Genomic DNA, 25,731 nt, shown 5'->3' on the forward strand with positions numbered 1-25,731 from the left:
AAGATCAGCATTTACAATTATGTCTTGCTCCAAACAAGACCAAGTGTCACCTCCGTGACTCCAATGTTTGCAGGTATTAGGATGTGAAGATGTGTCTATAGTGTATGTAGACACAGCCATTAGTGAATGATATGCTGGGATAAAATATCAGAGGATTATATAACCATTTTGACAAGGATTTTCAAAGTAATTACACCAGCCCCATCAGTTCTAAGATCCATTTAATAATGAATGCAGTTTGTATTGTGAATCTGGTAATGGCTCCTCATGCAAAAGAACAAGCAGTTACTGGCGCTCGTAATTTTAAGGGGGAATATTGAACACTTATGGCATACTCACATCATATACAATAAACACACAACAGGCGAAGGTCCCTTGCAGATCAGTGAGGTTCTGGGTCTTAAGACCCCCACGGATCGCATGGGGTTGTTCGGACACGAAGCCCTACCAATGTGCTTGTAATCATTAGGGCAATTAAATGTGGGAAAAAAATGTAAAAGGTTTAGTTATTCTTTAAAGGGAACATGTCACCTGGTTTTTGCAATCAAATCTGAGAGCAGCACAATATAGGGGCAGAAACCCTGATTCCAGCGTGGTGTTGGTGGGGTTATACAGATCTCTGCATTCAGAGAACTGCTAGATCTGCAGCAGATAAAACACTGATTTTAATAAAAAATGCAGCAAGCAGCCCAGTAAGTGACACAGCACTGGAATCAGGGTCTCTGACCCTAAATTATAAATCTCTCAGATGGGGTAGGAAAAATCTGGAGACAGATTCCCTTCAAGGCATAATGTAATGATTATCTGCATACATTTGTGTGACTGGAGACACTAAGAAATGAGAATTCGTATACCATCCATAGGCGTAATGACATATCGTTCTCGGTCAGCTATTTGCCATTATGCAATAGAATTTAACGTGTGTAAATGGATATAAACACAGACGTATCTGGCAGATGGAGTTCATATCAACACGAACAAGATTTGTGCTCATTACGTGAAATGTGACCTTTGTGAGCAGATCTTTATGTCTGAGCCACATGTACACCACGTCCCCACAGCAAGAGGAAAAGAAATACATTAAAAAACACACTAAAGTGATGCGCCCCACACCTACACCATCAATAGCCCAAAATGTAGCCTTTCACCTATGGGCAGTGTCGTCCAGCTCCTAAAACAAAGTCGTTTTCTGTTTGTTTGTTTTTTCTTTTGCAGTAAACTTTGTCGAGAGATATAAAAAAATATATAAATTAAATAGACCATTATACAGTAGAAAATTATTCAGTGGTTGGAAATATTCCCCATTTGCATTCACATGTACCTTACTTTCCTCAAATACTCCATGTTTAACCCTCTTCGCGGCACGCTGATTTTTTCCAATTTTGCACTTTTGTTTTTACTTTCCCTTCTTCTAAGATCCATCACATTTTATGTTTCAGTCTATATTCCCATATGAGGGCTTGGTTTTTGTGGGCCGAATTATAGTTCTGAATCACACCATTCATTTTACCATATCATGTACTGAAAAATATGGGGGGAAAAATCCCGGAATAAAAAGTGAGACAAAATTGTGAAAAACAGCAATTCTGTCATTTTTTGGAGGTTTTGTTCTTATGACTTTCATTATGTAGTGAAAGTGGCAGAATTGCAGTGATACCAGAAATGCGATATAATGTAAAAAAGATGAAGACAGCACTCTTTTCTGGAAAAATAGAAATTGTGCCCAGCTTTTCGTATCATAATATATTTTTTTTATTATTATTATTTTTTTTTTTTACCCATCAATATTGGTTTTATATAGTTTTAAACATTGACAAGATGCTTATGGACGATACCAAACATGTTTTTTATTACTTTAATTGTTATTTTAAAACTGAAAACATACATTTTTTTACATTTTTTTTTTTCTTAGTCCTTCAGGGGATTTTAACCTGCAATATAACAAAATATTGCAGTATACAGTGTAACTTGTGGTTTTCTTAGGAGCTCAGTCCATAACTCTGCTTGAGATTTAAAAAAAATGACAGCGACAGGGGTCTTCTGAAAGTCATGTAAACCCATTGGTCTCCCATGATCCAGTCACAGAAAGCCTAAAATTTACCAGTGAATGACTGTGACCTTTAAATAACCACATCAATCGTCGCTGTTTTTGGGCAGATGCCAACTATGCATTATAGCCGATCGGCATTAGTCCTGTATGGAGAGGGCACAGCTCCTGAGCAGCACCAGTCACACGCACCCTGACTGTGATATTCATGCACGGCAAGGTGCGCAAAGGGGTTAACACAAAAACTAGGTTACTTTCGATGATTGTCTTGTTGCAGACCACTCTTTCTTTTCTTTACAACCCCCCAAAATAATTTAAAATAACTACTGATGGTTTAGTTTCTCCTTACCCATCTTAAGGTTTCATATATGCTTTTAATAAATGTCCTCAAATCAGGGAATGTGACAAACCAACAACTTACTCATTACCCGCCTAGTAAATCCTGTCTCTCCAGTGGTCCTACCGCACTGGTAAAGGTGTTGCGGAGTTTTCTCTGTAGTAATGGTAAATGCATGTGTGGCAGATTTTCTGCAGCATTTGCACAACAAAATCTGCAAGTAAGAATCGCCATGCAGCAGTTTTCTAAATCTGCGCAACATGTCAACAATTTTTCAAGAAGGTGGCGTGGAGATCAACTGATTACCACTGACCTACCATCTCCCATTTTACCAATCCAAGTGCGGTCAAGAAAGAGTAACAAAACAAAACAATTTGTTTCTACGTTGCTCATTGTGCTGTAAAAATTACCTGGCAGTATGACTCTCCAGGTCATTATGATTATGGTGATGCCAAACAAAGTGTTGTAAAAAATTGGGTTGGGTTAATTACAGGTACATATTTTGATAGAATGGGCACATCCGTACGGGTCAGATCTAAGTTTTGTTGCCCTTTTTCATCTTTAAAATGGAGAAAAAGAGGGATGAGATATATATATATATATATATATATATATATATATATATATATATATATATATATATATATATATATATATATATATATATATATACACACACACACACACACATACAGTACAGTACAGTACAGACCAAAAGTTTGGACACACCTCATTTAAAGATTTTTCTGTATTTTCATGACTATGAAAATTGTACATTCACACTGAAGGCATCAAAACTATGAATTATATACTTAATTATATACTTAACAAAAAAGTGTGAAACAACTGAAAATATGTCTTCTATTCTAGGTTCTTCAAAGTAGCCACCTTTTGCTTTGATGACTGCTTTGCACACTCTTGGCATTCTCTTGATGAGCTTCAAGAGGTAGTCACCGGAAATGGTCTTCCAACAATCTTGAAGGAGTTCCCAGAGATGCTTAGCACTTGTTGGCCCTTTTGCCTTCACTCTGCGGTCCAGCTCACCCCAAACCATCTCGATTGGGTTCAGGTCTGGTGACCGTGGAGGCCAGGTCATCTGGCGTAGCACCCCATGACTCTCCTTCTTGGTCAAATAGCCCTTACACAGCCTGGAGGTGTGTTTGGGGTCATTGTCCTGTTGAAAAATAAATGATGGTCCAGCTAAACGCAAACCGGATGGAATAGCATGCCGCTGCAAGATGCTGTGGTAGCCATGCTGGTTCAGTATGCCTTCAATTTTGAATAAATCCCCAACAGTGTCACCAGCAAAGCACCCCCCACACCATCACACCTCCTCCTCCATGCTTCACGGTGGGAACCAGGCATGTAGAGTCCATCCATTCACCTTTTCTGCGTCGCACAAAGACACGGTGGTTGGAACCAAAGATCTCAAATTTGGACTCATCAGACCAAAGCATAGATTTCTACTGGTCTAATGTCCATTCCTTGTGTTCTTTAGCTCAAACAAGTCTCTTCTTCTTGTTGCCTGTCCTTAGCTGTGGTTTCCTAGCAGCTATTTTACCATGAAGGCCTGCTGCACAAAGTCTCCTCTTAAGAGTTGTTGTAGAGATGAGTCGGCTGCTAGAGATGAGTCGGCTGCTAGAGATGAGTCGGCTGCTAGAGATGAGTCGGCTGCTAGAACTCTGTGTGGCATTGACCTGGTCTCTAATCTGAGCTGCTGTTAACCTGCGATTTCTGAGGCTGGTGACTTGGATAAACTTATCCTCAGAAGCAGAGGTGACTCTTGGTCTTCCTTTCCTGGGGCGGTCCTCATGTGAGCCAGTTTCTTTGTAGCGCTAGATGGTTTTTGCAACTGCACTTGGGGACACTTTCAAAGTTTTCCCAATTTTTCACACTGACTGACCTTCATTTCTTAAAGTAATGATGGCCACTCGTTTTTCTTTACTTAGCTGCTTTTTTCTTGCCATAATACAAATTATAACAGTCTATTCAGTAGGACTATCAGCTGTGTATCCACCAGACTTCTGCACAACACAACTGATGGTCCCAACCCCATTTATAAGGCAAGAAATCCCACTTATTAAACCTGACAGGGCACACCTGTGAAGTGAAAACCATTTCCAGTGACTACCTCTTGAAGCTCATCAAGAGAATGCCAAGAGTGTGCAAAGCAGTCATCAAAGCAAAAGGTGGCTACTTTGAAGAACCTAGAATAGAAGACATATTTTCAGATGTTTCACACTTTTTTGTTAAGTATATAATTCCACATGTGTTAATTCATAGTTTTGATGCCTTCAGTGTGAATGTACAATTTTCATAATCATGAAAATACAGAAAAATCTTTAAATGAGAAGGTGTGTCCAAACTTTTGGTCTGTACTGTATTTTTTTTTTTTTTTTACCTTTCCGTGATTGGTTGATCAACTATATTACATACCGGAATATTATAGCATTGCAGGATATACTAACACTTACAATCTCCTAGGAACACTAAGCAAAGGCACCCTATCGGCATCCCGCGGTACACACATTTTAAATACCACCGTCAGAAAATGACAGCGGCATTTAAAGGGACTATGTCAGCAAGGAATAACTGTTCAATAAGTCCAGCCACTCGGTGCTTCATGGCACGTCCAATCATTTATATACACTTCCCACCTGCTTGTTTTTCATCTATCCCCCCCCCCACCCTCTTCTTTGATTGACAGCTCTGGCTTCAAAGAGCCAGAAAAGGGAGGCGATAGATGGAAACCAAGCAGGTGGGAAGGTGTAGATAAATGATTAGCCCTGCCATGATGCACCGAACTGCTTGACTTAGAATGAACAGTCATTCTGTACTGACAGTGTCACTTTAAGGAATTACCAGCAGTGGGTAGAGCCGAGCTCCCCTCACTGCTGTTAAAGGCAGATGAAGGCATTGATGCTGGCTCAGCTCCTTTACCTGAATCAAAGACAAGGACCAGACTTGTGGCGTACTATTACATCATATGTCTAGAAGGGATTAATGGAAGTTTTGGTCTGTGGTTATAAATCAGCTAAAGGAGTTTAGAAAAAGTCAGATAAAAGAGTTACAAACTGACCATCAGACCATCATAGCAAGCTCACCTACTGATTCTCAGTCAACTTATTCTGCAGCCAGCAATAGACATTACAACACAGAGGTTAAGAAGGGAAATGGTGCAAAATTTGAAATTGAATGAAACCATCCAACTGAAATACTGATTTTTTTTTTTAGCACCAATTTTATGCATTTAAGTAAAAAATAAAAAGTGGTGGACAACCCCTTCTACAATCAACCCGTATAGCGGGGGAAGCTAGAGTCATAGGACTTCTATCCCTGAAACATGGCATAAACGTGCCGAGTCCTACAAGGACAGCGCTCTTTATTTATTTGGCGGAAGTGTCTGGCAGCCCCCTGGGCTATTGAAGATGACACTTTACACACAATGATCTCTCGCACAGGATGTGACACCAGCAGATATAGAGAAGGCTGCTCCTCTGCTCTCTTCCATGGAGGCGTTTTTTTCCACATTAACATTCTGATCTTAAACAGCTTTGGATGGCAGTCAATGGAAAGGAGGCTCAAAAAACCTTATTAGAAAAAAACTAAACCAACAGAGGAAAGCTTTGTGAATGTAAATGGCACATGTACGATTAATACTGATCCTAACCTCCATTTCAGTTTGTTAGCAGCAGTCATTATTCTAGATGGAGACATCAGAATCACTGAGAACTGAGCTGCAGTACCTGAGAACAGCCACTACACGGTGTATGGAGCAGTGGTGGTCCAGCTCTATTCACTGCGTACTTTCGGCAGTAATGGGACTTGGTAATAGCTGATCGGTGGGGGTCATGGATATTTGATCGTCACCAATTGTATACTAGTAACCCATCCTAATGATAGGTCATCAATATCTTAATCCTGAACAATCCCTTTGAATGCAAATCATTTCTTGAATTAGCAGGTCCATGAGGATATACTTCATTAAAGAGGTCAGTGTTGCAATCAGCTGATGGCTGAGGGTCTGTCCTCCACTCTAATGATCAGTCCTTATAGGGGTTGCCCCGGCGTATGATATTGATGACCTCTTTTTAGTCACATGCCAGAAACAAGCAGCCCGCTAAGCTCCACACTACATCCATACTGATAGCATGGAGGGTGATCAGGCCTTAAAAAAGGTAAAACAGATTGTAAGAAGAGTTGAGCGAACCTGAACTGTGAAGTTCGGGGTTTGTTCTGGAGCGTGCACGAATAAGAGAGCGAGAGCTGCAAGAAGCGATACATAAAAGGGATGGAAGAGCGAATTAGAGAAAGCCCAGAAGCTCACCACCTACCGGTCACTGCGGAGGGACTACACTTTGGCCCCATATCTGGAGAGGTTACGCCACCCCAAAGACAGGCAGACCCCGAGTCTGTACAGACTGAGTGCCCACAGCTTAGAGGTTGAAACAGGGCAGCACAGACAGACATACAAGCCACGGGAGAACAGACTGTGCCAGCACTGCCAGCAGGGGGCCCTGGAGGACGAGGCGCACTACCTGCCACTGCCACAAATACTCAGCAGTGAGGGCCTCCCACTTCCAGAGACTCCACTCACATCCCGGATTTCCCATCTATGGACGAGGAAAGGAAACTCCGCATCCTACTGGGGGAAGAGGAATGAATGAAGATTGCCGCCCAATATGTCACCACATGTCATAAGCTGAGAGGAACGCAAGACTCCCGAATGGACTATTACTGCCCAAATTGTGCCCCCCAACCCCGATCTCCTCCCCTGTCACACTTATTTTTTCTTGCTTTGGCAACACTAATTGTATTTTGTACCTGACAATAAAGCCTATTTGGGGGGGAGGGGGACAATTGTTTTCTATGGGATTCAGGTTCAAGCTCAGGTAAAGTCCTTTGGACCAAAATTTGGTTGAACTTGAACTTCCACAGGTCCGCTCATCCCTAATTGTGAGAGGAGTCGACCCTTTCTCAGCATGTTACAGTCCCATCAGAAGAGCCCCTTTCACTCAGTAGTATCTGATCACCCAGGTCCTGCTCTAAATACATTTACTAATAATCTGTAAATTACTCTTGCTGTGGAGAAAGACGCTCACACAGACTGACTGCCAATAAACCTTGTCAAGAGACAGCCGAAGACGAGCGGCTGACAAATCCCCGGCCTGACAAGAGCACACTGGTGGGCAAGTGGATATACGCTGGATGATGAGCGCAGATCCAAGGCACCGACGGATCTCACCCATTACCTATTCACGCCACAGGTAACGTCATTCATGCAGGGATTGTGACAAGTGCCAACATGTTCTCGACATAAACTCAATAGGAGATGCCAAAAGCAGCGAGAGCATTCCTGCTGCTGAAGGATCTGCATGTTACAACGTCTGGACCTGTTCGATCTGTGATATTCATGTACTGATTATACTCTATGTGACTGATCACATGTTTTTTTGGCAAACCCAGTTGTCTGCAAAATAAATAAAAAAATGGAGACCTGTCCATTTTTGTTCCAAATCACAGATCAAAATTACACATACAAGTCTTTGGGTCTGAAAAAATCTCTGATAGCACAAGGATGCCATACATGTGCTGTCCGTTTTTAATATTGTAGTATTTTTTTTATTTCATAGAGGAAAATCACTGATGGTAAAAACTGACACACGGACCAAACACCAGTGAAGATCTGATACAAAACACTGATGTGAACATTGTGCCATTTTTTGCATAAGAGGAAAATCACTGACGTCTGAATGAAGTTTTAGGCTGTATTCACACATCTGTGTGAACAGTCGGGGTGCTGATCCTTTTTTTTTTTTTTTTAAATTGGAGACTATACAGACCAATTGAGTATGTCCTATTCCGATCTTCGAAATTGGATCAGAATAGGACATGCTCGGAGTTTCACAAATCTCATTCTCAGATCCATCACTTTAACGAATATCTGAATAAATTTAACTTAATGAGTATGGGAGCTGTCAGAAAAAAAAATAATTCTGCACTTGGACATGTCACACAGATGTGTGAATGCAGTCTAAGGCCACGGCCCCACTATCAGTATTCGGTCAGTATTTTTTCTCAGGAGTGGGAGCCAAAACCAGAGTGAGGAACAATCAGAGAAAAGGTATAATAGAAACAAGTCACCAATTCTGCATTTATCACCCAATCCTGGTTTTGGCTCCCACTCCTGAGAAAAAATACTGACCGAATACTGATAGGGGGCCGTGGCCTAACAATGAGATCTCAGTAACTGCTTTCATACCATTAAAAGTGTGCAGTCTCATACAATAAGTGATGTGTAAAATTACGCTGGGTAAGTAATTACCGTATTTTTCGGACTATAAGACGCACTCTTTTCCTCCAAAATTTTGGAGGAAAGTGGGGGGTGCGTCTTATAGTCCAAATGTATACCTATATATATATATATATATATATATATATATATATATATATATATATATATATATATATATATATATATATATATATATATTGTATATATGGTGGCTGTGGGTGGTGTGGGGGAGCGGCAATGGTGTTGGAGCGGGCACAGGAGGCTGGAGACGCCTGCTGCAGCCTCTGCTGAGCCCACTACTAAAGAATATGAATATTCACTGCTCCCCATGCCCATGGGGAGCACTGAATATTAATTTTTCCTTAATAGCCGGCACATTGCACTGCAGCGGGGCTCCTGCAGTAGCAAGCGGTCAGCGTGCCCTCTATTAAAGTCCATAAATATTCACTACAACCCATGGGAGTGGGTTGCAGTGAATATTCATGAACTTTAATAGCAGGCACGCTGACCGCCAGCTGCTGCAGGAGCCGCGCAGTGGTACAGTGTGCCGGCTATTAGAGAATCAATGGTCACTGCTCCCCAAGCACACAGTCCAGGCGTGGGGAGCAGTGACTCTGCCGGCACAGCATCTCTGTGTCAGAGCGCATGGCGTTATCGCCATGCGCGGCTTACACTGAGATCAGTGCTGGCTGCAGAGGAGGACACAGCGCTGGAACAGAGGGAAGAAAGGTGAGTAGAACTATTGTTTTATTTTTTTTGTGTGCAGCAGGGGATTAGGGGATCAGACATACCAGGAAGAGGGATAAGGGTAACCATACATACCAGGAAGATGGACCAGGATGGCCATGCATACCAGGAAGAGGGACCAGGATGGCCATGCATACCAGGAAGAGGGATCAGGATGGCCATGCATACCAGGAAGAGGGATCAGGATGGCCATGCATACCAGGAAGAGGGATCAGGATGGCCATGCATACCAGGAAGAGGGATCAGGATGGCCATGCATACCAGGAGGAGGGATCAGGATGGCCATGCATACCAGGAAGAGGGATCAGGATGGCCATGCATACCAGGAAGAGGGATCAGGATGGCCATGCATACCAGGAAGAGGGATGAGAGATGAAGAGTGCCATGCATACCAGGCTGGGGATGAGGGGTGCCATGCATACCAGGCTGGGGATGAGGGGTGCCATGCATACCAGGCTGGGGATGAGGGGTGCCATGCATACCAGGCCGGGGATGAGGGGTGCCATGCATACCAGGACGGGGATGAGGGGTGCCATGCATACCAGGACGGGGATGAGGGGTGCCATGCATACCAGGACAGGGATGAGGGGTGCCATGCATACCAGGACAGGGATGAGGGGTGCCATGCATACCAGGATGGAGATCAGGGGGTGCCATGCATACCAGGATGGAGATCAGGGGGTGCCATGCATACCAGGATGGAGATCAGGGGGTGCCATGCATACCAGGATGGAGATCAGGGGGTGCCATGCATACCAGGATGGAGATCAGGGGGTGCCATGCATACCAGGATGGAGATCAGGGGGTGCCATGCATACCAGGATGGAGATCAGGGGGTGCCATGCATACCAGGAAGGAAGGGCCATATATACTAGGATGGAGGATATTAACAGAATTTGGGAGCATTACCCCTATACCAGTGTCAGCAGCAGACCCCCTCCCCTATAACAGTTCATCATGACCACATTTTTTGCTTCAATTTTTTTTTCTATTTTCCTCCTCTAAAACCTAGGTGCGTCTTACGGTCCGGTGCATCTTCTAGTCTGAAAAATACGGTACTCCATCATTTACAGAATAAATCAGTCACGTTAGACAGCCTTATTTGATAGAATTAGAAGATCGTTGCTGTTTTTTCCCCATTTTTGACCAAAAAGCAGTATTTACATCCCTCTGCGTTGCAGCAGGGCTACTCAGATTGTTGGAAGTACTAATATTACAGCACAGACATTAAAAAAAATCTGTTATGAAATATACATTGGTCTATCTATTTTGTGTACACGCCAGAAGTATACATTGGGAGTGTTCCCCAACATATACAGTCACTGTGTTATTGTGTCCACTCTGGGAACCTAATAACACATGTATACCTTACAATATATGTTATGCATATTTTTCAATGTGGGCTTACCATCCCATAGTAAGCCTACACAGTGGAATACATTGCAGAGTTTGTCAAGGGTGTGACTTGAAGGCTCAAACCTAGCAGTGAACTGAGCCCCACCTGAAAGATCCAGCTCACATGTCAATACATGCACTGGACGCATGTGCATCCCAAACCGGCAGATCAATGTCACCTGTCAGTCATTTAGGAAACAGATGGGCACACACAATTTGATCAAAATTTGCCTGAAATGTATAAGTTTAGTTTGTTTGTATGACATTATGAAATAGTAATAATAGAGATGCATATGAATACATGCTTCAACAACTACTCTATGGGCTATATGTGTTGGTTTGGGGGATCTGTGCAGGTCACTTAAAGTATTGTCCACAATTGCCGACATTTCTTACTCAAAACTGAAATGCATGTAATTGAGGCTAACTTTTTTTTTTTGCAATTGGGTTTCACTAACAATTTTGCACCTTTTACTTTTTATGGCCTCTGTGTTACACGATCTATTAGTGATTGCAGAATGAGTTAACTGAGAATATGTCAGTCAGCCTGCTATAATGGTTAGACAGGGGTTTGTAACTCCCTAGCTGTCTTTTTCGGAGCTCCTCTCAGTGGTGCAAAATTTTTAATTAAACCACATTGCAAAAAAAGAATGATTTCTAGCAGCACATTCATTAATTTAAAATAAAATAAAAACAGAGAAAGCATGTCCCCAAAGGAGAACAACACCTTTACGTTCTTCCACACTAAAACACAAGAGCCAAAGCTATAAAAAAAAAAAATAAAAACAAAAACTGACTTCATCTAACATACTGCCAGGTAGTAAAGCGTGATTCTTCACTCCGGAGATCGCTTCCACTGTTCCAGTAAGTGACTAAACAGACAATTCAGGACGCAGCCTCGTAGATACCTCCGCTTCACAATGACCACACATAAAGAGGACCTTTCACAAGTCTGAGAATGTTAAACGGACCACGTCATGGAAAAAATGGCTGCAGAGCTGAACCGAACATATTTTAATTTTCTGAGTTCTCATCGCCATTGCAGAGTTATTAGCTTAAAAAGTTTATATGCTAATTTATCGCTAAACCCAAGGGGTTGTTAACAGAGATTCTTCACTGGGGGGGGTGGTTGTTTTTTCCCTGCATGACACTGACCAATCAAAACCTGGCAGTGTCATACGAGGGGGGGTTACATGACCCTAGAGAGGCTTAGAACAGACTTCCTTTGTAAAGACAGACTTCTCCTCACTGATCTAACTGCCGGTGATTACTGTGCAGGGGGGAGAAAAGCTGTATCATTATAAACACCGCTTCCTGCTCTCCTCTACTCCCCCTCCTCCCACACTAACTGCAGTGGATTGACTGTTGCAGAGGTGTTTGTAATGACACACAGCTCTGCACTACTACCACTCTCCGCTTGCACTTACAGAATGGGTTGGCGGTGAGATCAGTGGAAAACAAGAGCAGGGCTCTTGTCATGGCAGTGAGTGTGGGAAAAAAGGGTGGAGGAGGGAAGTAGAGCAGAGCTAACAGCATTGTGGGAGAAGAAGTGTTTGTAATAACACACGGCTCTGCTCTCCTCCCCTATATAATAATCATCTGCAGATAGATCTGTGTGACCTAGCTGGCTCAGTCTTTCCATATCACAGAGACAGCCTCAGCTGAGCTTTTCTGGAGGCTTGTTCTTTTCCTCTTGTATGATGCCTCATGCTTATAATTGGACAGCTTCCTACAGGGAGGAAAGTAACCGCCCCCAGAGAAGATTATCTGCTTCTGCCCCCTTGGTCATAGCAAAAATTAAAATATGAACTTTAGAAAGAACAAAAAAAGACATTTTATTCAGCTCTACAGATACTGTTTTATGATGTGGCCGGTTTGACATGGTAAATCTGGTGAAAGGTCCTCTTCAATGGCCATTTGGAAGAGACGTTTTTTGTCCACTAACGAGCGGCAATCAATGAAGTACAAGTCATTTGGCGCTTGTTTACTGATCAGAACAATAATTAATATGAGCGTTCTGTCCACATACAGCGTCATGTTATCTGCAGGACATCTGTTTACACGGAGCCCATTAAAATCTAGATATCCAACAGAGGCCTCATGCATCTCCAATGGTACGGTACAAAAAAGGAGCATAATAAGGCCGTGTACATGAGCTCTAAAGCTGAAGCGGGTTGTCTCATGGAAAGTGATGTGTAATAGGGTGAGGGCGTCCAGTAACAAAAAAAATACCAGCCAGATACCTACAGTCATTCCTGCCGTGTCAGCACGTCATTTGCTACAAAGCTCAAATGAGAGAATAGCTTTAGGGATTAGGGATAATGTATGTGTGAGAACGCTCTGCTTACTGAAGTGCCCTCACCATGCCTCTCTGAAGTCAATGCACAGCTATTTAACTCTTCAGTGCTGGCCCTGACAGGCCGCTAGGAGAGCAGACATGCTTTTTAAGGATGATTTTTACGGATACACTGCAGTTCTGTAACATAGGAAACTGTAAATGGTCATAAATTATTAATAGCGGTTGCTGTAAAAACGGACTGTATACAGAAGACAAGCGAGAAAAAAAAACTCACTTTTCTGGATGAAACGCTGAACGATTTTTTTTATACCCCCATGGGAATCCACCCAAAATAAGAACGTCTAGTCACGCCAGGAACGCGTTGGAATGGACGTTTGCTTCTTTTACAATATGACCTAATAAAGATTCAAAGATTTTATACGACATTTCTGTGAACTGGATCCATCTTTTGAAGATTAATGAACATAATCTGCTTTGGAGGCTCCTCTGATTCCTAAAACTGTACACAGCTCTCAGTACTGAATGGATGGTATAAAGTCCACTGGTGGAGCAACGGTGCCCACCAGAGAGACCCCGCTATATGGTTACTAGAAGAAACCGAACCAACAAAAGTTGGAAAACCAGGGTACAAAACTAAACAAAAACCAAAAGAAGACCCTTAAAAAATACCTTTAATAGTTTCTTTTATAAAAAAGATACTCAGTGGTACCTATGGAACAGAGTATACAAACAAAAGCAAATATATACTTTGATATACTTAAATTATCATACAAAGGGAGGGATGTAAGACAACGATCCAAAATTGCCCTAGGTCACCCTAGTAGTAGATAATAGCCCACCTAAAAGCCAAGTATTCAGTTCACCCTAAGGGTTCAAATGATGTCCCCACTCATCAGTGGGTAAAGCTAAACTCTCCCTATATCCCCATGCACACACAAGTGAAAAATATATCAAAATAAAAAATATATTGCAAGGCATCAGATACAGTAACAAGATGCCAGTCACATACAGTATCAAAAATGGACTAAATAAAAAATAGCCCGTTATACATGGCAATCGACTATACAAAATAGACTTAATCAACTATCGCCCGCAAGATACCAATCACATACAGTATCAAAAATGGACTCAATTGAAAATAGCCCGTTACACGTAACAATCACATATACAAAAAAATGGCTCAGTAAACTAACGTCCGTTTTTTGAGATATCAGCTAGTACTTGTTAAAAATATAGCTTATGGGACCTCAAATTGCCTGGGATCATGAAAGAAATAATCAATTATAATCAAATACTAGAAAATTCAAAACTTAAAGTACTAATTAAGATGTCAAAGGAAAAATACAGATAAATAAACATAATGCAAGAATAAACTTAATAAAGGATGATTCTTCTGAGATGTCCATCAATACTCGTCAATATTATAAACCATAGGGCCACAAAGAAATGACCCAAACAAAGATCACTAATGAAAGGTTATCGATGAATGTCTCAAATTGTAATAATCCCTCAGAAAAAATCAAAAAAAGGGAGACACAATATCATTCATAATGTCCCAGGCGTCATCAAATAAGATAACAGTTATCCTCAGGAAAACATGACAAAATGTCCATTATTAATGTCCCAGCATCCGTAGTTATGCAGCATGTCCTATCAAGGTGGTTGTAAAAATTAAATAAATGGACTTATCCTTAAGTGCATTTCTTCTGAGATGACAGATGATATATTTCAAGCAATACATGTATCCAATTGTAGTAGTCCCTCAGAAAAAATACTGTCCCAGCAACAGCAATTATGCATCAATTATCTTCGGAAAAAATGACAAAGTGTCCATAATTAATATCCCAGCATCCGCAGTTATGCAGCGTATCCTATCAAGGTGGTTGCAAAAAATTAAATAAATGGACTTATCTTAAATGCATTTCTTCTGAGATGACAAATGATATATTCCAGGCAAAACATGTATAAAATTTCTATAGTTCCTCAGAAAAAATATATCAAGAAAAGAAATGAAGCGACCATTCATACTGTTCTAGCATCAGCAATTATGCAACAGTTATCCTAGCAAAAAATGACAAAATGTCCACTATTGACATCCCAGCATCTGCAGTTATGCAGTATATCCTATCAAGGTGGTTGCGAAAATAGACAAATGGACTTATCTTAAGCGCATTTCTTCTGAGATGACAGATGATATATTCCAGGCAATGTTCCTAGAGGGACCATGGAGATCAACCAGCCAAAAAGAACAATGGATTTCCGATAAGGGGTTGTCAACAGGTACGCCCATTCAGGTTTATCCAAAGAAAGTCCATCAAAAGATGTCCCAAGGTGATATGCCAAACATGAGGTCCCATTGACCTAGTCCCAGTCCCTACGCGTTTCACCCCCTCCTCAGTGTGGGGTTCATCAGGGGACAGATCCCTTTTGGCTGGTTGAAGTAAAACATTGTTTAAAAAAAGGTAGGGACATGTTTTACTCACAGAAAGAATCAGCTGTGATCCCCTGCTGTAATGTCTGTATACTCTTTTCCTTCCTCCCGTGCCCAGGAGCTGTGGTATGATCAGACCATGTCCCTGCAATGTCAGGCACATACAGTACACAGCAGGGGCACATTTATAAGATTATCTCAGCACAGAGACATTTCATTTAAACACATCCAATTGTGGAAGTTATTATTATTCCAAGATTTATTGATTAAAAATCAACTTTTGTTTATGGGAAAACCCCTTTAAGTCTTACTTCTGGCACAACATACCGCCACCATCTCCCTTCCTTCAGAATGCAGCGACTTCTGTCTGAGCTGGAGGTCACCGACTGCTCCAAGTAATGCCAGCAACCATGAGCTTCTCCATCAGGGACTTTCGGCTGTGTGCACACGTAGAGTTTTTGCTGCGTTTTTTTTAGATATGTCACAAAACCAGAAGGTTTCCTGATTCGAGCAAAATGAATGAGAATCCTGAAGTCTCGTGCACACGTTGCTTATTTGTGACTTGCAGATTTAAATCAGCAGCATGTCAATTTTTTCAGCGTCTTTGTGCAGATTTCACCCACACTAATAAGTGGGGGAAAAATCTGCACCAAAAACGCACATTTTTCCTGCCAAGGGAGGCAAAAATGGTGGAGAAATTTCTGCACCAAATACTTAACATGTGCACAAACCCTTAGAAAGAACAAGTGGAAGCAGAAAAAGGATGGACCAGCAGAGAGCACATTACAGACGTCCTGCTACAGATAAAGGACCCTGCTGTGGACGAGCACGGAGGAGCGGTGCTGCTACAGGAGTATAGAGTGGGGTCAGAGAACAGACCCTACAGCTATTAGTACTGGGGAATAGAGGAGCCTCCAGCTGCTGCTGCTGCTAAATGGATAGAGGAGACCATGCTAGAACTACTACTAAGAAAGACTGGGTGGTGACCATGCCTCTAATGTTACTTCCAGGGGTAAGCTGCCACTTGGGTGGGGGGGGGGGGTGGGACGACAAAAAAATAAAAAATAGTGACCATGTTTTGACTACAAAGTGAATAGTTAGTGAGGTTTTAACACTGGGTATTTTTGCTGAGCAGAAGACACGTCTTACAGTTGTAGCAAAGTAAATGGGATTTATAAAAATTCTCATGCCAGTCGGCCGGCTCTGCTTTTTTAATTTTTTTTTTAGAATCAGCATAAACTGATCTGCAGCCCGTGTTTGAAATCTGCAACATCTCAATTTCTCTTGCGGGTACGCTGAGTTTTATATGCGGAATTTCCCCATAGAATTGCATGGGATGCAGAAAAATCACAGGTAAAAAAAAAAAAAATACACATACAGTGAAGGAAATAAATATTTGATCCCTTACTGTTTTTGTTGTTTTTGTAAGTTTGCCCAAAGACATGAACACAGGGCTGTGGAATCAGTAAGCCAAACCTGCAACTCCTCAATTACCTTGACACCAACTCCGACTCCCTCATACATGGCTCATGTTTAAGTGATAAATTTACTGTAGCACAGATTCATCTCAGCTAAGGCTATGTGCCCACGATGCAGAAATGAAGCAGAAAATTTCTGCAGCATTTCTGCATCTCCCTGGCAGAAAAAACGCATGCAGATTGTGCATGTGGATTGTACATGTGTTTTTCCTGCAGAATACATGCGGATCCACATGCGTTTCCGCATACAGATTGACAAGCACTTTCCAGGCGATAGCATCACTTGGAAAGTGCTTGACAACTAGGTCACACTGTATAAATCCAAGCAAACGGCATTGATTTATACAGTGTGAACCGTAAAAATAAAATAAAGCTATACTCACCCCCGATGCCCCGGCGTGTGCTGCAGCGCTCCTTCCTGGCTGGTTCCCGGCTGCCGGCATATCGCGAGACAGAGCGGTGAAGGGCCTGCGGTCACATGACTGACGTCACCGAAGGTCCTTCAGTGATGCTGGCATTCAGAGAGAAGCCTTCGGAAAGGCGAGTATAAACTTTATTTATTATTTTATTCTTTTTTTTACAGGTACAATGGTACCCAGGTCTGGATGAGAGTCTCCTCTCCTCCAGAACTGGGTACCATCCGCACATTGAATCGCATATTATCCGCTTGTCAAATGTAGAGACGCGCATTCTATGCGTCTCAATGCAAGTCAATGGCGGGAGTTCCGCTGCGCTTCCGCAAAATTAAATGACATGCTGCGGATTTTTGTACGCAGCATAAACGCTGCGGAAAAATCCGCAGCATGTGCATAGAACATGCGGAATCCCCTTGGGGACCATGGGGTGCGGATTACCTAGCGTTTCACAAGCGTTTATGCTGCGGAAATTCCGCAGCATAAACGCTTGAAGAACGCTATGTGGGCACCCAGCCTAAAAGTCTAGACCCTTAGATCAGGAATAGGACAGACATTTATAGGACATTTCATAACTTTCACAAATTCTGATGAAAAAATATTCCCCACAAACCGCATTTAACTACTGTACCCAATTTATTATATATTTTAGGGGTCAGAGTCGGTCCATTTTATACCGGCTCTGACTCCACAGCCCTGCATGAACAGTCTATAATTTTAAGGGTAGGATAATTTTAACACAGAGATAGAATATCAAAAAAAAAAAAAAAATAATAAATAAATCAAGAAAATCACATTGTATAAATTAGATACATTTATTTGCATTTTGCAGTGAGAAATAAGTATTTGATCCCTCTGGCAAACACTTAATACTTGGTGGCAAAACCCTTGTTGGCAAGCACAGCAGTCAGACGTTTTTGTAGCTGATGATGAGGGTTGTGCACATGTCAGGAGGAATTTTGGTCCACTCCTCTTTGTAGATCATCTCTAAATCATTCAGATTTTAGCGCTGTCGCTTGGGAACTCGGAGCTTCAACTCCCTCCATAAGTTTTCTATGGGATTAAGGTCTAGAGACTGGCTAGGCCACTCCATGACCTTACTGTGCTTCTTTTTGAGCCACCCTTTTGTTGCCTTGGCTGTATGTTTTGGGTCATTGTCTTGCTGGAAGACTCAGCCACGACCCATTTTTAATGTCCTGGCGGAGGGAAGGAGGTTGTCACTCAGGATTTTACGGTACATGGCTCCATCCATTCTCCCATTGATGCGGTGAAGTAGTCCTGTGCCCTTAGCAGAGAAACACCCCCAAACATAATGTTTCCACCTAAATGCTTGACAGTGGGGATGGTGTTCTTTGGGTTATAGGCAGCATTTCTCTTCCTCCAAACACGGCGAGTTGAGTTAAAGGGGTTGTACACTACTATTTAATATATGCCTAAGCGTCTTTATGATGAAAAGCAGCTTCTTTGTAATTACCTCCCTTTCTATCACTGGCCGCTCACAGGTAGCACGTGACCCCCTGCTGACGTCCCGTCTATTGAGGCGTGACTCAGCGCTGGGCTCCCCGTGGTGGCTGCTGGGTTGTGGGCGCGGTTAACCCCCCCCTCCCTGCGTCACGCCCAGCATTCATTGCGCGCTTTCCCAATGAATGGGGAGAGGCAGAGCACGTGGCGGATGCCGGGCGTGACGTGGGGGGGGGGGTAACCCCGCCCACAACCCAGCATCCACCGTGGAACACGGAAGAGAAAGACCCCCGGCTGCAGCCTGGACTTGTCGTGACGTCAGCGGATGTCAGAGTCGGCAGCAGCCGGGGGTCACGTGATGCCTGTGAGTGGCCAGTGATAGCGCCGCTCACAGGCAGAAGAGTCAGAGGGAGGTAATTACAAAGAAGCTGCTTTTCAACATAAAAATGCTTTGGCATATTTTAAATAGCAGTGGACAACCCCTTTAATGCCAAAGAGCTCAATTTTTGTCTCATCTGACCATAGCACCTTCTCCCAATAACTCACAGAATCATTCAGGTATTCATTGGCAAACATCAGATGGGCCTGCACATGGGCCTTCTTGAGCAGGGGGACCTTGCGGGCACTGCAGGATTTTAAACCTTTAGGGTATGTGCCCACATAGAGTTTTTCAAGCGTATATGCTGCGGAATTTCCGCAGCGTAAACGCTTGTGAAACGCTATGTAATCCAGTCCCCAAGGGGATTCCGCAAGTTTAATGCCCATGCTGCGGATTTTTCCGCAGCGTTTATGATGCGGGGAAAAAGTCCGCAGCATGTCAATTAATTTTGCGTTTCCGCAAGCGGAATTGCCTTTGCAATACAATAAAAAACGCAAGGCAATTCCGCATGTGGAAATCGCGCGATAAACGCGTGCGGTATTCCGCATGCGTTTATCCGGGAGAGGACATGCAGAAATGAAGCAGAAAATTTCTGCTTCATTTCTGCATCGTGGGCACATAGCCTTAAGGCGTACTGTGTTACCAATGGTTTTCTTGGTGACTGTGGTCGCAGCTGCCTTGAGATCATTAATAAGTTCCCGTGTAGTTTTAGGCTGATCTCTCACCTTCCTCATGATCAAGGATACCCCACGAGGTGAGATTTTGCATGGTACCCCAGATTGATGTCGATTGACAGTCATTTTGTATTTCTTCCATTTTCTTACTATTGCACCAGTTGTCTCCTTCTCAGCCAGCATCTTATTTAGGCTTTTGTAGCCTATTCCAGCTTTGTGCAGGTCTATGATCTTGTCCCTGACATCCTTAGAAAGCTCTTTGGTCTTGCCAAAATTAACCTACCCTTAAAATTATAGACTGTTCAAGTCTTTGTCAGTGGGCAAACTTACAAAAACAGCAAGGGATCAAATACTTATTTCCTTCACTGTATGCCTTTTTAGTGCATTTGTGCTGCAGAAACGCACTAAAACGCACCTGATTAGATCAATAAAGTTCAGTCAAAGCCAAAAAACTCAAAGTATCAAAAACAAAGCAACTTTATTTAAAAAGTAACACAAAAAAAAAAAAAGAGAAAAGCCGCAGCATCAAAAACACAATGAAAAAATTTAAGTCATATAATAATAGATGCAGAAAATCGGAAGCATCGAAAACTCACCAAAAGCTGGGAATGTAGCCTACAGCTGGATTCAATCTCACTGTTTCATGGAATTTTTTAAACACAACTCTGCAGCCAAAAGTTATTTTAAAAAATACAAAACATTTGTGTCATATAGGTGTCAGTAGAGAGGTGTTTCTCCCAGACATAGCATGATCTTGGTACGGTGAGGTCACTGGTTTTCCTATAGCATTATCTTTAAGATTTCAAAAACGATAGAATAAAAAACAGATCCAAACAATAATAAAAAAAAATAAAATGCACTACAAAACTGCTAGTGAGAATGCTACTGAGGGGGAATTTTAGGGCCTTGCTGCTAATACTCCTGGGAGTTCACAATAACACAGAACTTAAAGAGGTGGTCCACTACTTTTACATTGATGCCCTATCCTTAGGATAGGGCATCAATGTCTGATCTGTCTGATCGGCCCGGCCGGGGTCTGGCACCCGGTACCACCACCGATCAGCTGTTATCAGTGGCGGCGGCCACCGGCTGGAACTACTCACTTGTCAAGCTACTCAATCTACTTGTAGTGGGCGCGGCTTGGTACTACACTTTTGCCTCCTATTCAAATCAATAGGTGGCGGATATTTAGTATCCTGTGGCAGCAGCTACAAGTAGCCACTACTTCCATCCGGCGGCGTCCAACACCGATAACAGCTGATCGGTGAGGGTGCCGATCAGACATTGATGACCTATCCTGAAGGATAGGCACTCAATGTAAAAGTAGTGGACAACCTCTTTAGGACTAGTTATGTCCGCAAATTAGCTCCATGTACTTGTCCACATAGTGGATGGGTTCTGGAGCCGTCTGCCATTTACATGCCCAAGTTGGGTCTTTAGATGAGACTAGGGCATGGTTCACGTAAACCTGAAGCTGTTTGAAAGCAGGGCTGTGGAGTCGGAGTTGGAGTCGGTGTCCATTTTGGTGGAGTTGGAGTCGTGGAGTCGGTGTTGGTATAAAATTGACCGATTCCAACTCCTAAAATATATGATAAATTGGGTACAGTAGATCAATGCAATCTGTGGGGAATATTTTTTCAAAATAATTTGGGAAAGTTATGAAATGTCCTATAAATGTCTGTCCTATTCCTGATCTAAGGGTCTAGATGTTTAGCGGAGATGAATCTGTGCTACAGTAAATTTATCACTTAAACATGAGCCATGTATGAGGGAGTCGGAGTTGTGGAGTCAGAGTCTGTGTCATGGAAATTGAGGAGTCAGAGGTTTGGCTTACCGACTCCACAGCCCTGTTTGAAAGATGCCCATGTGCAACTGGTCCATGTGTTGTTAGTGTGGGGCTCATTGTTCACACAGACGGCACGCAGACAGAAAACGCTTGTGTGAACGCACCCTAAAGCTGGGATCACCAGTGCCAGTGTAGAGAAGTTGCTTCCTAATCTGCCGGCACTGACTGACAGCAGCTCAGCATTAGACCCAGCTGTCAGTCAGTCCTAGGGCATGGCTAGAGCAGCTCCTCACTGTACACAGAGCAGTGACTGAAACCACGCTGGTGCAGCCCCTATGACTGAAAGAGCAAAGCTGCCAGTAGGCATAAAATTTATTTCCTCCTGGCAGCGGGTCTTTCAGTGCCACACGATGTCAGAACACTATCAAAATGCAGATTAACAGTCTTATTTTACATGACAGATTCCTTTTAAACGGGCTTTCCTAAAATGTTTTCCAAATTCCGTGAAGCCCAATAAAATCTCTAGCGTAACCTAGCTGTTACGCTAGAGGAAGTCTGGGGGATGTAAGTTTTCAGGGGGTGATATTTGGAGCAGCGAGAACTTTTCTAAATTGACTGCCCTTTCAGGATTGTAACCGATTGATAGTGTGGGAATAACCCATTAAGTGCTGTCATTTTAGTGGCAGCCACTGGACACCTGGTACATGAGAAGCTACATCAGCCTAGCTGTCACCACTGATGGAGGTATACTATGGGAAAAAATTCTGCACTAAAATTGTGCAAAAACATCAACCCAAAACATCCAGAAAGTGCATAGTAGTGTAGGGAGCAGCAGACAGCGGGGCTCGTATCTGCGAGTTCTCCACTGTGAAATAACCCACAAAGACCACACAGTGTGGACGTGAATTCATTGTGCGTCGGCTAATCTGCCCATACACGCAACAGATAAGGGATCTGAAAAGACCATTTTAACCATCATTCTGAAAAGAAGAAAATGACTGTGATGGCGGACGGCAGCTGCAACCAAAGGTCAGACGTCAGGTTGTATTATTTAGTTGTTATCAGCTGAAAATCCAAGTAAATGACAGGACAGGAGACCGTTAGACATCACTTGTCACTTTACACAAGGGTTACTATTTTTTGTTTTAACCTCTCGTCCTGATCTGTGGGTTCAGCATGGGGACGGTCCGATCGGCCTGGCACCGGGGGACGGTCCGATCGGCCTGGCACCGGGGGACGGTCCGATCGGCCTGGCACCGGGGGACGGTCCGATCGGCCTGGCACCGGGGGACGGTCCGATCGGCCTGGCACCGGGGGACGGTCCGATCGGCCTGGCACCGGGGGACGGTCCGATCGGCCTGGCACCGGGGGACGGTCCGATCGGCCTGGCACCGGGGGACGGTCCGATCGGCCTGGCACCGGGGGACGGTCCGATCGGCCTGGCACCGGGGGACGGTCCGATCGGCCTGGCACCGGGGGACGGTCCGATCGGCCTGGCACGTGATGTATGAATGATTGGCTGCATGTCGGACAATGCCTGCCTGTGTGAGCTCCATTAGGGTACAGCAGGGGTGGCTGACTTATGCACAACACTGAGCACCACCACAAGTCTGGGGAGACCCATAGGAACAGGCGGGACCTAGAAAGTCACAGGGGTCTAACCTGGAGAAGCACAGCCACCCACACAGGAACAGCCAATATGACCAGCGCACCTCACAGCCCTGCTCTGCCACCTGAGGCTCTCTAGCTCCAGGCATTGCTGGGACTTGTAGTGACATACCAGCTGGACTGCAGGTAGGTAGGTAGGTATATATATATATTTTCTGTATATACTGGGGGTGTCCCCCTATGTATACAGGAGTCCTCTTAGCACCTCACCACCTATGTCCCTCCTCGCCCCCAAACCCAGGGCAGCTTCCAGTCACCCAGCAGGGCGGCCCCCTCACATCCCTGCCCCGGACACTCACCATCGTACAGATCGAGGCGATCTTACGGACGGTCATCAGTACGTCCATCCGCCCTCCTCCACCGTCGCCATGATGAACCGGAGCTCGGCCCTTGACAGCCGCAGCAGGGTCACCGGGAAAGCGCTCCGCCCGCTGCTGTGCTACATTGATAATGCGCCGACCGGAAACACACAGAAATGAACTTTGGTTCCTTGTCCAGACGTTCCGCTCAACGAAAGAAGGAAAACCTGGCGTCCAGCAGATAACGTGCACCGGTCCTGCGGAACGTCTCTGTAGCCGCTTATGTGGGCGACTATCAGGCCCCGGTGAGGGCTACAGTGGGGTCTGGAAGGGAGCTGCCATGACGTAGCAGTCATGTGGTGCGGGCTGTCACGTGACTCCGCTCCAGCTCCTCTGGCTCCGTGGCTTGTGCTCTGTAGTCAGGGGGATTGGCCGCTGTGTGTGGACAGGTCCGGGCGGTAGAGCTCACCCGGGTGCGTTATTCCCCGGTGTCAGAGGGGGGTTCTGATGGAGATTACTGCAGGAAATGCTCCTTGTATGTCTTACTTTTCGCCAAGTGTTTTTTTCTAAGTCTAAGGCCTAAGCTTCACACAAATGTTCTGTTTCTGAGAGGATCAACTGTAAAATCCTCCTCCCAAACACGTGAAACCTGTATTAATTTCTACAGAAATACACTTTAAAAAAAAAAAAGTTTTATTTTCCTAAACTTTTTTTTTAAGCAGTTTTTGTTCACTTCTACTAAAATGGACGATCAAATCAATATTCCGTGAATTGACTCTGAGTCGAATTTCATGAGGTTTGCGGAATTTGAACTATTTGCGATTGAAGTCTCACGGATTGAAAAATAAAATAGTGTCATTTCACACATTGCCATAAATTGCATCAGCCAGAGAGTGGGCTCACGTGACGTCAAGCGTGGCCTTGCAGCTATCAAATCACATGGTCTAGGGTAGCCAATCATTAGGGACTTTCACCGCCACTATAAAAGATGAATAGTCCAAATAGAAAGACTGGGCTCACTATACAAAGTAGGTGCCAAGAACAAAAAAAATTAACATAGATCAGAATAAGGTTCTGGCACTCAAAAAACACAATAGCATTGAGATCAAAGGTTATGTATGTCCTTTTATTGATGGACATACAGCAAAGTCCAATTTAAAGGAAGATTTGTGCCCAACATTTCAACCCTCACGGGTTTTCCTCAGGGGCTTCAAAAACTAGTTCCATAGTATACATATGTGACACATCAACTACATTATTAAAATAGATAACGTTTATTGAATAGATATAATAAAATATACATGGAAGGATAAAATAGGGAAAGGATAACACAATGAAGAGGTTACTGGGTAGGACAATACTTAGTATATGATTGATACATTATATACTCAATCACTATATACCATATAGAACAATATATATGATACCTGTGTTTAAATGAAGTCCACAATAAAGTGCATAGTGCTAATGATGGACTCAGAGAATAGGAATGAAAAGTGCTACATCATGAATAAGTAAATATGGTATACAGAGACAAGGTGCAATAATAATAAAGTTTGTACTAACCCAGATAGCCAAATCCAACGCGCATTTCGCCAGGGGGCTTTGACGAGGATGTGATGTCAGAGAAGGAGTAGAGGATATTTATAGGGGGCCGGACCAATGAGTGATGTGTATACTAGTTGAATTATGTATGTAATTTTGAAACATGGCGCCATGTTTATTATGCCGTGCACCGCTGCCCCGCACTGAGCTGCGACTCCTGGGAGCGCAGAGCAGGCAGGGGAGCGAGGTGCCGGCGTGCGTGTCAGCGTGGAACGCAAACCGGAAGTGATGTGATAAACGTCATGTGAAGTGAGTGAAACAGGAAGTGCGTTCCACGGTGGAACGCATACGTGATTAAGAGTGCCAGTGTAGCGATGGGGATGAGAATCATCAGGATAAAGAGAAATAAAAATGTGAAGAGGTGTGGATATATGAGTGTAAAAGGTGATGTGAAATGTGAGCTAGTATGATAAATGG

At 43.4% G+C, this 25,731-nt stretch overlaps 1 protein-coding gene across 1 annotated transcript in view; it reads right to left on the reverse strand.

Annotated features, from left to right (window-relative positions):
- The window catches only part of LOC141154699 (ubiquitin carboxyl-terminal hydrolase 12-like), a 49,865-nt gene extending 25,782 nt beyond the window's left edge, over nucleotides 1–24,083 (reverse strand). Inside the window, exon 1 of the mRNA XM_073641035.1 lies at nucleotides 23,710–24,083. Within this exon, the coding sequence (XP_073497136.1) occupies nucleotides 23,710–23,757 (48 nt within the window). The 5' untranslated portion in view covers nucleotides 23,758–24,083. The remainder of the gene's footprint in view (nucleotides 1–23,709) is intronic.
- Between the last annotated feature and the right edge of the window lie 1,648 nt (nucleotides 24,084–25,731).

This window comes from Phyllobates terribilis, unplaced genomic scaffold (genome assembly GCF_046119375.1).
Source record: "Phyllobates terribilis strain yellow unplaced genomic scaffold, ASM4611937v1 Scaffold_7__3_contigs__length_470593459, whole genome shotgun sequence".
Classification (NCBI taxonomy): Eukaryota; Metazoa; Chordata; class Amphibia; order Anura; family Dendrobatidae; genus Phyllobates; species Phyllobates terribilis.